This window comes from Chelonus insularis, unplaced genomic scaffold (assembly GCF_013357705.1).
Source record: "Chelonus insularis isolate UGA/USDA-ARS -01 unplaced genomic scaffold, ASM1335770v1 scaffold_277_pilon, whole genome shotgun sequence".
In the NCBI taxonomy this organism is placed as follows: Eukaryota; Metazoa; Arthropoda; class Insecta; order Hymenoptera; family Braconidae; genus Chelonus; species Chelonus insularis.
In genome coordinates this window covers 29895-44662 of record NW_023276791.1, presented here as the reverse complement: position 1 = coordinate 44662, position 14768 = coordinate 29895, and the positions used below count along the sequence as shown (strand labels likewise).

The 14768-nt window shown below is 28.0% G+C and overlaps 1 protein-coding gene across 21 annotated transcripts in view; it reads right to left on the bottom strand.

Annotated features, from left to right (window-relative positions):
* The window catches only part of shot (dystonin-like protein short stop), a 97399-nt gene that overhangs the window by 69003 nt on the left and 13628 nt on the right, over positions 1-14768 (bottom strand). For all 21 annotated transcript variants that reach the window (XM_035093782.1, XM_035093772.1, XM_035093778.1 and 18 more), the window contains one exon: positions 6248-6309. In XM_035093782.1, the coding sequence (XP_034949673.1) occupies positions 6248-6309 (62 nt within the window). The remainder of the gene's footprint in view (positions 1-6247; positions 6310-14768) is intronic.

Below are 14768 nucleotides of genomic sequence, written 5' to 3'. Positions count from 1 at the left end.
AAAATCGGTTAAGCCTAAAAACTTGTTCATCGTGGGTAAGTTATGATGATGCCAAGTGCTACTGACCATCATTCTCTTTCTCCGATGAAACGTTCTATGAATGAAAGTTTCAAGTAATGGCCTTGCTGGCAAACAGAGTGGAATAATACACTTGCACCGCCTACTTTAGATGCTTCCCACGTCTTTTGAAGAACCAAGAAATTCGGTGGATCATGTAATTCCTTTAGATATATTTTGTCTTCACCTGCTCGAAAAAAACTCGATGATTGAATAAATCATCAGCAGTGAAATTAAAAAAAATTGGCAACAAAAAAAAAAGAAAGGAAAAGTATAGCAGTTATTGGATATAGTTCAAAAGTGGTAAAATGTTGAACGGCAAGGTGCATATTATTACAAGATAAAAATGAGTATATGTAATAGGTAGTTGCGTGAAAAGTCCAAGTGCGATTACCGACATTGCAAACGTTTGTATGCGCAACAACTTGCCCACGGTTTTATATACACAGTGGAAAGAACACCACGTCAAGACACTTATCTCTAAGACGTTCATGTCCTGGACTTATCTACTTCCGTGAGAATTTTAAACTTTAAGATAAGATACATATTGACATTCTGTTAAGGATTTTAATTTTATTTTAAATAAATAAAAATTAAAATTTAGCAGGAATGATTTTTTTATTGCAATTTTTGTGATAAATAATAAAAGACTTTTAGGTTTTGTCTCTTGCTAATAAGATTTCTTTGAAGACTTCTAAAAGTAATTTATACGGAAAAAATAGCGAAAAAATAAGGTTAGATGGCGTTGCAAACGCCGATTTATTAACTGTTAAAATTAGTACATTGTTAACCAAGGGAGAAAAGTATGATATTCTGACCTGGATATAAAATGGCATCCCAAGCCGAAGGCAAGGGTGACAAACACCCAGGTAAGGATGTCTTACTTTGTTTTCATGGCCAACATACTTTTTTTATCATATCATCGTCCAAAATTAAAGTTTGTTGCCTGTTTTTGAAGTTAGAAAAGTGACGTTTTCTCTCTCGCAGAGTCTGGGCATGCGCACAGACGATTTTTTGTCTTTTTATGCAGGTTAGAATACGTCGCTTTGGGACTTGAAAACAGGGAGCAAACTTCAACTTTGAGCGGGGGTAAGTAAAAAAATATTTTCTAAACTGTTAAGAAATATTTCTTTACGATAAAATGAAATTCATTCATTATAAAAAGACTAATTTGTTCATAACCAAGGTTTCTTTACAATTAAAATAAAATATTTATTAACAATTAAAAAACATTGATTTTAATAGTAATAAACCTCTTCTATCAATGTAGTCAGACACAGTAGCAAAGCTATGGTAGAGATAACTTTAAAATTAATATTCAAACTAAAAAAATTTGAGATCAATCATTCGATAGATTTAAAATTGAAATGAATGTCAAATGAATTGTTTATTAGATGTATAATGTGTATAATTTAAACACAATTAACCACCAAGTTGACTATTCAATCACATTTTACCTAGAAGACTTTAAATGATCCGGAAAGTAACGTCAGAGAATGAACGACAAGCCTTGACGGAAATCATCATTGTGATCACGATAGCATCACAATAAATTGGCGTCTTGATTTCTTGGAATTTAATTTCGACTGGACAAGCTATCGAGCCAAGTTTGCAAACGACGAGGAAAAAGAGAAGAAAGACAACAGGCAAGAAAAGTCCAAGAGACGTCGGCACGAGTCAGGGAAAAGAAGAAGAGTATCACGATTCTTCTCTTCCAAGTCTCTTCCTCTTGGTCAATTTCACGCTCGACAGAGCTGCGAGTTCAACTTTACTATACACTCTCGTATAATTTGTAAATCGATGTTAGAGATTAATGCCGACGACACGCCCTGCAAAAGGGAGCGATTCTTCAGGCGGTTTCTCTTTTAATCGTATTAAAACCACCACCAGGATCCACACCCTCCAGCTAAGATCAGTCACAGAACATCTAGCGATCAATAACTAAGTTCAAGCTTAAATTATTGGATTGCAATCATTTTTTTGCATATTGGTGTGGCTATTCATTTTAATTACAAACTGGTTTGCATCTTTAAAATATTTTTTTAACTTCCCATTAGAAAGTTATTATAATGGGATCGATTTTTGAAATTCGTAATTTTATTATATCTTTACGTTTTGAGATATTTTAAAGCATGTTAGAAGGTTTTAAAATGAATGTATGTACGTACGTACAATTGTACGTACGTATGTCAGGTTTTTTTTCATTTTCAATATCTCGAGAACCAGTAAAGATATCGACTTCAGACTTATTTCCTTTTAAAGATAATACAATGAAAAAGGTTTAAAAGTAGTTGGAACAAATTCGGTCTAATAGTTTTTTGTTTATAACAAAAAGAGTGTAAAATAAGTAGAGTAAAGAAGACATTAGAAATAGGCTCTACTTATTAAGTAATTAATATTGTTTAAAATTGATCTCAATATCAATAAAATATTATTGCTAATGACTTTGCCTTACTTCCAACAATTATATATTGTTTATAACAATTTCAATTTACTATAAACAATAAAAATTCAAAGAAACTATCAAACTCAAGAAAAGATTCAAGCCACTGGACCTACATGTAGGATTCTAAAAGCAAGAATGGAAAAAATTCTCTAGCTTTATGTAAAATAAACTTATTAACAATATTAATAATATAAACTAGCATAATTGCTTCATAAAACAGATTGTAGCTGACCTTTAAATTAAAACATTTCAGCTTAATATCAAGCTCAAAATACACTTAATGACCTTTTTTTTGATAGCTAAACGATAGCAAGTTGATTTTATTAATTTTCCAAGATCTTGTATGTTAAAATAACTGCTAAAATAGACTATCAATTAGCTGGATCAGCAAGACTCTTTTTCTTCATGTAGAATTCTAGTTACATACTTGGATTAAAAAGCGAAAAATCCCAATAAACATTTTCTATCCAATTTACAAGTTGATGTCTTACTAACAAACCTGTTAATTGATTCTGCGAAAAAATTCGAATCTAACGTTACATCTGGTTGATTCACAGTCCGGATGTGTAGAAGTGATTGATTATTTTTATATGTTATGTCAAGAATTAAAGAAAAAACAGTTTTAATCTTTTAAAAGATTTGTCTTGATGATACAGCTCAGAATAATATAGTGTTCCCTTGGGAATGACAAACTTTTACTTGCGACCTTGTATATATCTGTAGTCTGTAACGAGAGGTGTGCTTGATAGAATGTACGAACTAACATCGTGTGTCTTCTTGATACGTCAAGGCTTAACGTATCAAGTTCTTTTCTAGCTTTGATATCTAGTCTGACCATCCAGTAGCATGTCATACTTGTTTAGAACATTACATGACAAAATTAGATTATCATTTTATTACTTAATAAATGAGATTAAGCTCTACAAATGATCATCTTTCTTTACAACAAACCAGAATATTTTCTATATTAAAATTATTTTAAGCTTTTAAATAATAATATTTAACAAAAAGTAAACTTTTAGATTCTTTTAAATTTTTTAAAACAATTTTAATTATTAATAAATTTATTTTAATGACTAGCAAACTCAGTTAAACATGATTTTTCTTTAATAAATTATTTTAAAAGCTTCGACATTTAATAAACTTCAATGAAACTGCAGACTTATAAATTCACAAGATTAAAAGAGAATGTTTTAAATAAAGTAAAAGTTCCAACAACATTACGAGTGCATCTCGTAACTTTGTTCATTGCTCATGAGTGTATGAATCATCAATACATTCCAGGGATAAAAGTAAAATTTTAAATAAAAAAAAAAAGCTATCATTAAAAACTATAAAAATGTAAATTTGTACAAAGGCATTTAGATTTTACGGAAAAAGTAACACAAGTCTTTACTTTATAGACTTGAAATGGAAATAATTTAACATTTCCATGTGAACACGATCAGATGTACAGATTGAATGACAAGTTATGGAAATTTATGGCTAGCATAATAATAGTATGATGTTTAAAGAATAAAAATAAAAAAGGAAATAAAAAAAAAAAATATCTTTGGATTGCGAGCTATGTGACAAACCAGAATGAACTGAGAGGTGACAAAGATTTCTCTCTTATTCGCCCACTTGTTTTTCTTCTCTTCTTGGATCAGACTACTACCATCTATAGCTCGTGTGAGCTGTGCAAACTACCTTCAACCTACATACGTGCCACGCGACGTACGTCAGTTACCTACTGGACCTTTACTTTTGGATTTTTATTACCAACTCAGACTACTTGTGCAATTCGACCCACGCATTTACTATGCTCTAATCTGTCAGTATTTTAGAAAAAAAAAGAACATTATTGCTAAACAACTCTAGATAGAATTTAAAAAAAAATGTATGTATATATTTTATTGGCAAAATTATGCAAACTTTGAATGTAAGTGATATAATTGGTTGGCTAATCTTAAAACCTTTTAACAGAACGATTTATGACTTGACAGAGAATCATTTAAATGCATTCATAACTTTTTCATTCATGTCTTCAACTTTTCATTCATCCAAAAATGAGTAGTCATCGAGTTTTTGTGAGGTTCATAAAAATTTGAAGAATGGGCTACTTATATGTTGGAATTTTAATTCATCATTTGAATAATAATAATCAATGAAAATTTTTTATAAATAAATGTTTTTTTTTCAATTGAGAAATTTGAATAAAAACTATGTGAATAATTTGTCTTTGCTTTGATCTTTTAATTTAAAAAAATACTTTTTTTTATCATTTCTTTTAAATAGATTTATTATGAATAAAAATAACTTATTGTCCCTAAAAACAGATTTCAGTTCAACTTTACCGATAAAAAAAATTATTATGAAATGATTTCTCTTTTGTTACTATTTAATGATGATAACAATAATCTATTTAGTTGGGATTTAATAATAAAATTAAAAATATCAAAAATGAATAAATAAATAAAAATTTTCAAGTTATTTTAATTTTGTAAAAAATTATACTAACCAAAGTAATTTGTATTTTACTATTTAATTTTTCATTTTAAATTTCTTTTTGAAAGGTTTCGAGTTACAGAGAAACTAGAAAAATATTAAAAATTAATTCTATCAGATCATTTACTAATCATGAATAACAAATGACCACTGTCATATTTAAATAAATATAAATAATAAATATTTATTAAGCATATTAACTATAAATAGACTGATCTCATAATAATGAAAAATACTAAACAGGTTTTAATTTACACTTTGTAATCCAGGTATTTTCAATAACATCAAATAAAAATCATCAACATCATATTCATCAATAAATAAATTACTCAAAATATATTACATAAAAAAAATTATCTAATAAATTAATCATCCAAAACTATGACAATAAATTTAATCAATATATTATGTATAAAATTGATTACTGTATAATGAAAGTTTTATTCAATAATCCAACCAATTATTTAGCAACCCATTATTAAAGACCATCGATCACAGCCTTATCAAATAGAACACTTTATCAAGGCCATAATCAACTTAAATGATCTCTTTAATCCTCACGAGCTTCTAGTTTATTTTTTTTTTCACGATAATAAACCTTTGAAACAGTTGTGTTGTCTCGTTATCGATGGTATTTCCAACTAAATAAGAATCTCTAGTCATTCAGAAGCTTAAAGAGATAAATAGCAAAACGTTTAAATTGCAATTCATAAATAAGTCATGGATGAATTGCAAGGTTCTTGTAGTTAACTAACGTCATGTTGTTTACTTAGAACGAATATTTCCTTCTTCAAAGAGAGCCTACATCATCTGCTAAATGTGTCTACAATCAGTGTTCACTTGATATTTATTATTCTTTTAATAAAAGATCAACTTCTAAAAGACCAATCAACATTTTGCATTGCTACTTAATTACAACAACTCATATTATTTATTATCATGTTAAACTTTATTATTCCTACCATGTAATTTCGAATACTTAAACGAGTCATTTTATATGCAATACAGTTGAACACTTAGCAATAATATCTTACTCAAGTTGATGCAAATTTATTCATCTAATTGACAAGTTTATTATGATGGCACTTGAGTGGTTAATATTACTAAATATTCTTTTAAAAATTTATTGTTGAAATTTTTTGGATATATATTTAATAAACCATAAGTCATATGTATTTAAATTCCTTAATAATGATGCTTTTTGAATATAATTAACTTTAATTTAAAATTGTTCATTAAAATATTTTAATTACTCACCTTTTTCAAATGTTTATTCACCCATTTAGTGAAAGTTTTCTTCTGGATGGCATCACGTTCATCTATAAACACCATTAATTTTGTTGAAAGAGAAAAAAGATGATAATTTTAAATTCAAGTATGTATCAATAAACCGTTATGCTTTAATCACTATACAGCTAGGAAGGAACTCAATTAACCTTAGACCAAGACAATCACTCGATAAACATCACAGAGCGCCACTCTATGAACTTCAGGAAGCGCTTTTCAATGTATAGAAAGTCAAGAGAGGATTAAGGGTATATCCTTATAGTCTCTAGAGTCTTGAAAGACCATAAGCTTGGAGGATATAACGAGTGCTGGTTAAAATTTACGATATGGACAAGTCTGTGGATTGCAATCATTCAATCCTGATGAAACTTGTGGTCTCTTAAGGTCACATTACTCGACCTTATGAACTTTTGTAACCGAGTCCAAGTTGCTTTCAGTCACGCCCACATTGCGTGTGTTAAGTGGCCATATGGAGAGAAGATTGACAGAGAGATGAAAAGAGTTCAACTAACAATGTGGCAGACAGTGTATAATAGAGTTTAATTGCACAGCAAATAAAGTCATTGCAATGCAAATATTCACTGTGTTCTATAGTAGTAGTTATTTCTGGAATGATTATTAACATTCACCTTATCATTTCTGATAATTTTATCCACGGAGGAAAAAAATCTAGGGAAAGGTGGGATAAAGTGGAACACCAAGAAGAAATGTAAATTAACAAATTAATCATTATAATAACAAATGTTAATAATTTTTAATGCATTGATAAATTGAAAAATTGATAAACAAAAAGTGCAATAAGTGTTTTTAAACTTATTTTGAACACCAAAATTTATAGTACTCAAAAAAAATGTTATTTATATAATATTATATTATAACATATTGTATATAATTATATTCTTTTGAGAGAGATGCTAAATGTAACAATATCAATTTGACATGTACTACTTTTGTAGATTTTAATTTTTAAAAGAGAACTTGATAGATAAATGGAATTTTAAATTTACCATGCGATCAACAATAATCGGTGTCGTGGCTGTAATTTTTCGTCATCCTCAGGTAAATATTTTTAGTGATAGTCTTTCAAATATTATGAGCAATTTCACTTGTAAATCAACGAAGAAAGTATTATTTATTGTTTTTGAGATTAAAAATTTAAACTACAAATGGTTAGAAATTAGCATTTTGCAAATTTAATTTTCTAATTTCCTAATTAAAAATTAAAGATAAAAAAAAATTACTATGCTACACTCTACTTTTTTTTATTTATTTCTGCAAAAATATTATTATTGACTTAAATAATTTCTGAATAAAACTATTTTCTACTGAGACAAAAAATTTTTTCTCTTCGTTTATAAGATTAATCATTGGATTGAGTCTATTTTTTGTTTCTTAATTTTTTAATAAAACTTTTTATCTTTTATACATCTCTAATAGTAATCAACTCTTGCAGCTGCAAAAAGATCTAACCAGTAATCTACACGTATGCACCGAGGTTAAAGTTCTCCAACAGACAACAACCTCGTAGCGATGTAACACACTAGTAGGATAGACGTAATGAGAGATAAAATGACTAGATTTCATGTTCTTACACCATAGCTACATTTTACCACGTGAGTATCTTGACGCCTTCAGCATCAACATCAGTATCATACCCAAAAGCTAAAATAATTAACGTAATAAGCGTGTAAACTTGGCGTCACGATTCGGAGAAGAATGATGTTTGGAGTCTCTAAGATGGTAAAACTTCAAACGATGGATAAAATAGCGGAACCCCATTGGAGATTTACTTTGATCTATCTTCAGTGACAGACTACCATCTTCGTTGGTATAATTGTAGTCAGAGATTGTCATTAAATAAAATAACTTGACAGGAAAATGTACGAAGTTGAGAACAACGTGACAACTGATCGATTGATGTCGAAAAGGAATTTATTGATTTGAATGAAAATGGAATTCAGACTGATGTAATTAGTGGTAATTCTTATTCAGGAGAATTAATCTCTTGATGGTTTAGATTTAAATTGAGATATAAAACTGGCTATTATTATTATTTTTATTTTGTTAATTGATAATAAATATTCTATGATTTATAATGAATGTTAAAAAAAAAAAAAAGATTGTTTATATTTTTAAATTGATTTTTAATTACACAAGAATGTTTTGTATTATTTGAATAATTTAGTTGACATGATGTTTGATAGAAAATTTATTAATCATTTTTATATAGAAAAATTAGCAGAAGTAATTTTTATTTCCTTTCATAATAACTCTACTACAAAAAATGATATTCTGAGATCAAGTATGATTTTTTTCTTTGAGCATGAATAAATAATAAATATAAAGAATTTTTGTTCTGAAAACAATGATGTATGAACAGTAGTGCTCAAAACTACTTCAAAAAATGTCTTAAATGTTGCAAATTTCAAATTTAGAAGTGTTTTACTTTAATGCATTAAAAGTATTTTAAAATGACATCACCCATTTGTTTAACACTGCAGTCATTTTTTAAACACTTTTAAGTGCATTGAAAGTGATTAAAATGCTAATTGAATGGATGACGTCATATTAAAATACATGAAGTGCATCATTGTATTAATTGATGAACAACAGAAACATCCTAACTCAAATTTTAAATATTAAAATATAAATTTAATCATTTTTTAATGCTTTAGCTTCTGAAGAATATCACTAAATACAACTTGAGATTTAGAAATGATAAAAAGTTTGAAAATAAAATTTAATGAATGGCTTAAAAATGGACCTAAAAAATGGCTCTTCCATAAGAATTGAAAAAATGTCGAGTCTAACGATATTTCAAAGTGTCAGAGTGGTCTATGGGTCATCGATCCTCCTACAAATAGCATATGTGACATCACGTTTCTTTCTCAGTGGCGCCTTTGAGTCGCGAATTTACCTTTTCTTTTTTTTCTCTAACACCTTCGAGATCGGAATGTCAAATAAAGCGACAATGTAAAGATTACTTCCCAAAGAACAAACATTATACCCACCTACATGTGGCTTCACTTTCTATGAGAAATAAATGTCTTACATGAAAGAGCAATGAAGAATGAAAGAAAAAAAAAATATACAATCCAGTAACTTGGAATCGTTGTGTACAATTATTAAACTTTCTCTTGAGATCATTTATTATCAGACTCTTTTGGCAAAGCGACAAGGCTGTTGAAGGACCGTAGAGAAAAGCATGGGATAAATAACGTAGTGTCGCAGGCAAAAAGGTGGTCGAGAGCGTGAAGCAATAGTTTATGGTAGTGAAACACACCGAGAATGGTAATGATAGATCAAGTATCACGACGCAAATAGGGATTTATCTCGAAGAATTAAAATTAATGTGAAATTTGTGATTGATATTTATTGCATACTGATCATAGAAATGTGTGGCTCTATTTTTTACTCTAATTCATAGTGTCACTATAAATTTAAAACAGCTATAACTTTTGCATCGAACATTGTGAAAAATGTTGTTTATTTTTTTTTTTTTATTGTTGTTGTTGTTAAATGTCAAGCTTATAATTCATAAACTTTTCATGACACTCTGAACTCGCGATTTAAATTGAACATAATAATTGCTAGCATGACTAAAGACTCTTGGTATACTTTTTTTTTATTCTCCATTCTATTTAAATCTAATCTATTCTAATTATCATAAAATTATTATTTATCTGCAATAATTACAAAAACATTTTTAATTTATCTTTAAAACTTTTAAATAAAATTAATTATTTAACAAATTAATTATAATATTGTTTGGAAATTTTTATAAAAAATCTGTATATCATAAATTGCGATTATTTACACATGACTTCTTCATTAATTTTTAAAAAATGATGCTATGGGGTGTGGAAATTCCTCTGATGCTGAGATAGGTATGGGTGTTGATGGTCCAATTAAATATCAATTAATCATCATCAAGCTCTCCTTAATAATCCAACCCAAAATATATTTCCAACAATTTTCATTAAATTATAATAATAATTAAAACCATCACTTAAACTGACACACTTATTAACCACAAGTTCTACTGAAATCTAATTACTCTCAATCATCATTCAGAACACTCTCTTTACAATTAAAACAATACCCAAGATTAAAATAGTCACGATTAAACCATCAATTTACATTAATCATCTCACTCTATATGCAAGTGTTTTTAATTAAACCTATAAAATATTACAAAGCCAAACTTGATGCTTGTTATCACAGACATAATACTCCAAGATCATCAAGACCAAGTACTCTAAGGGACAACTGAATTTAATCAGTCTCAATTGTGACTATAATATTTTTGATATGTTGAATGATGATTTGAACCTGCTATATTAGTTCTACTTGGCACAATCAGAGTAGAATAACCATGTGAGAGAGATTATATTGCTTAGTTGTATGATGGTTATGCTCTTAGTTTATAACTTTGAATAACACCCGCACCTATCAGCACTATACATTTTTTTTTTCCTTCTTCCTCCTCTTAGTAACTTAGAATAACCTGATCTACTATCATAATAACCCACCCTAAGACTATCCGTTAACTTGCTGTTGGATTGTCCATATATCTTCCACGACATTTCACGCCCTGATTTAGTGTAATGGACGAGAAGAATCGACCAGCTTTAATCCAGCATGTTCTAAGCCATTAACAGCTCGATAACACATTCTTAACTCCTATAGATTTATTTCGTATACTTCAACATAATCTTTGATAGTCAATAAGTATATAAGAATTTTTTAAATAATTTTTTTCCCATGTGTTATTTATTTTTTACTTCATTTTTTTTCTATTAAGAAAGGGTATGATCATCTGGGAATTTAAGTGAACGTACTAAAACCGTGGGAGAGTCCAAGGATAAAAAGAAATGAAGAAAGTTGATTGATTAAACACGTGTGTGTTAATAAAATAAATTATGGATATTTGTATATAAATTTTAATAATTATTGCATAATTATTATGATTTTTTTATCTGTTGAAGAAAAATGTTAAGTAGTTAATTTATACATTCATATGACTTATTCTTCAATGGGAGTTCCCCTTTATTATAACAATTACACGTCACGTACATACTTTACGATTCATTCCATTGATTACCGCAAGTAATTACGTTTGTGGCACACCAATATTCAAAGCAAATATCAATTACATCTTGTCTTTTATTTAATAGACTTTCAATACCACTACATATTATGAAAACCACGATTTTCTCTTTTTAAAGTTAATTTTTAGTTTTGAATTTTTAAGTTTAAAATATACAATTAGTTATAGAAAGTCCAAAAAAATTTAAGTACCAAGTACAGTTTTCGTCCCACGCTTGTTTTAAAAATAGATAAATTATTATTTAAGTCATTTATTTTCCATAAATGGAATGTAAACAATTTGAAAATTAAATTGAATTGGTTTCGTGTTAACAAATATAATAAAGATGTAAATTTTTATTTTAAAAATAACGATGGAGATGAATAATAATATTTGATATATTAATTAAATAAATTATTTAACTTTCTTTTGGTTTATTTCTTTCCTGCTTTCCAAGCAATGTCAATACTTCCTTTCTGCTTAATTTAATTAATTAATTTCACAGGCCAACGATAAAAAAAACTTTTCCAATAATTTTAACTAATTTCTATGTAATTTGGTGTGCTGATTCTGAAAAGAATAATAAAAAAAGTCGAATCTACCTCCAATTTCTCACAGTTTAATAGTAAATGAAAAAAATGTGTATTTATTTTTAGTTATGCAAATAACTTTATAGAGAAAAGATAAAAAAAATGGATTAATTGATGGATAATCCAGAAAATGAGCATTTAATATTTAGTAATTTCAATAACCTAATGTTTTTTTAAATGAACATTGTAGCCTAATAAAAAACTACATTTTTACACTGTGCTTTCTATCTAACTCTTTTTTATACTTTACTTTCTGTTTTTCAATTCAACTGCCCTATCATAATCATTCTTATTCTTTTCTCTTTTCTGTCTAAACATAAATATTTATATTTTTTTTTTCTTCTCAATCTTTTCATCACTTGTTACTCTGTTATTAAACTATAGACACTTTAGTAACTCTATTATCAACTTTTACTATTAAGCTTTGTATATTAACAAATAATTAAATAAATATTAATCCTGCAAATAAATAAGTAATAAAAAATAAATAAATGTTTGTGAACAATTAGAAATATTAATAAGATAATAACAGAATAATTTAAAAGAGTAGCTGGGAATATATTTCTGAATAATACCACAATTAATGATATTTCTACAACAAAGTGCAAAAATAGATTGATTAAATGTAGTATTAAGAATTAAGCTCCTTATTTATTATGTCAATTAACTTGAAATATTTTTCAACACTTCCAAGAAGAGAATTAAAAGATTACGACGTTTCTATAAGGAGGTATATGATGTGGAATGCAAAAAAAAAAAATGACGCTGCTTGATGGGAATATTTTCCTTGTGATAGTGTCACCTCGAGTGACAAACTCTCACGCCTTGTATGTCTGTAACATCTAGCAAGGGAGTTACATTTTAAAAGCACAGATTTATATTCAACTGGACGTTAATTGCACGAGTAGATCTATTAGCTGATGTCTCTTGAGATAGTCTTCTACCGTGCGGTAGCTTCTCGTTTGACAACGATGATGCAACGGATGTCACGTTAGTTGGCTGACCACACTCATGGCTATTTGCACCTTAGCCAGGTAGCGAAAGTTAGAACTTGACTAGTTTAAACTATTTGTTCTTTATATATTCTAACAGCTCGAGGTTTAATGTGTATATAAAATTAAATTGTAGAATACAGATAAGTTGGTGCGTGTTGAGCTAAATTGAACTTTTAACGCTTCATTGATTTCACGGATGATAAATGGCCAACTTAACTGTGCTGCACGCACCTGTAACTCCACCCACGCACAACCAAGTAATGTAATGTTGCGTGACGTCATGTGCAAATTATTTGCGGACGCGGAATTAAGCGGATGATGATAGAAAGATGAATAGACAGGTGTGCGACCTCTTATGTACATCTCTAATATGAAGATTATATAGACACGAGGTCGATAGTATACTCTAACAGATGGTAAATGAATTGATGGAAAAGCTTTTGCAATTTTCTATGCTGATTTTTTTGTACCAATATTTTTTTTTCTATTTAATGTTAAATAAATGGTAATAAATAATATTGAAAAAAATTTTTTTCTATTGATGTCATCAATGTGAATAGTCTAGAAAAATCTCACACTTGAAGTTTAAAACAAAAACAATTGTTTTCTAACTGTAAAGTATATTAAAGTTAGTCAGGAGAATATTAACAACCATTTGTTGCTCTAAAATAATTGCAAAAGCTTTGTTAATTAATGATTATGTTTAAAAATCAATCAAAAAAATATTTTGTTTATAAAAAAAAAATTTTTAACTTATTCTAAAATGATAATTGCTGAAAGTAATTATTCTAAGATTACTAAAAGTGTTATTTTAATAAATTGAGGACCCAGATAAGTGTCACACTGATGCATGGCATGCACAACTTTTTTTTATATTTAAAAAAAAATTTAATAATAAAACAAAAAATATTTATATCAGTTATTTTAGCACTGGCAAAGTTTTATCAATGTATTGATTCCCCGATAATACCAAGATATAAGCAGTTACGAATCAATTCTAATTAACGAGATATATATTGACATGTCTACTACAATTGACCAATTTAAGTCTAATTGAGTTATTGCAAAGAATAACAGGGCCAAGTTGCGTCACTGCTAACTCAAAAAAAAAATCAACGAAAAAAATTCTCACGGTATTTAATAAACATTACTATCATACAAGACTGATAATAATATAATATTAAAAATTTTTTCTTGAAAATAAATAACTAACAATTATACTCTAACTATATTCAAACTACATCATATCCGTTTACAACAATTTTAATGGATGAAAAAACATAAAACAATGTAACTAAGTGTTCTTATAAGTCAACAAGGTCAAAAACAATAGACTCAATTATTTAACTTTAAATAATTTTGCAATCATTTATGTAATTAATTAAAACAAAACAAAAAAACACAAGTCAATAAAAAAAATTGAGAAAATAAATAAAACCGAGTGTTAGTGGCAGAAGTGAGTAAACCGTCAGTAAGTCTATTAGTTCTAAAAGAAGCAAAATATTATTATTTGACATGTACTCAAACACTTCTTTACTAATGTAAATTCAAGGTACACCTAGATGATGATTATTAGCAGAGACGCAACCAGATTGCCCATTATTTCTTACAAACGAGCAATTATCCAAGTATTTATTCCACTCACCGCGCACTAACATCAATATCACTATAAAAATTATTTCATCTGGGTCATTAGAAATAATATCAACTCAAAAACCATGCCAGGATCAACAAAAAAAAAAATAACACTATCAACATTTGACTTGATTTTATCAAAGGGGAAAAAACTAAAGCAAATGAATTTAAATTTAAGGTTG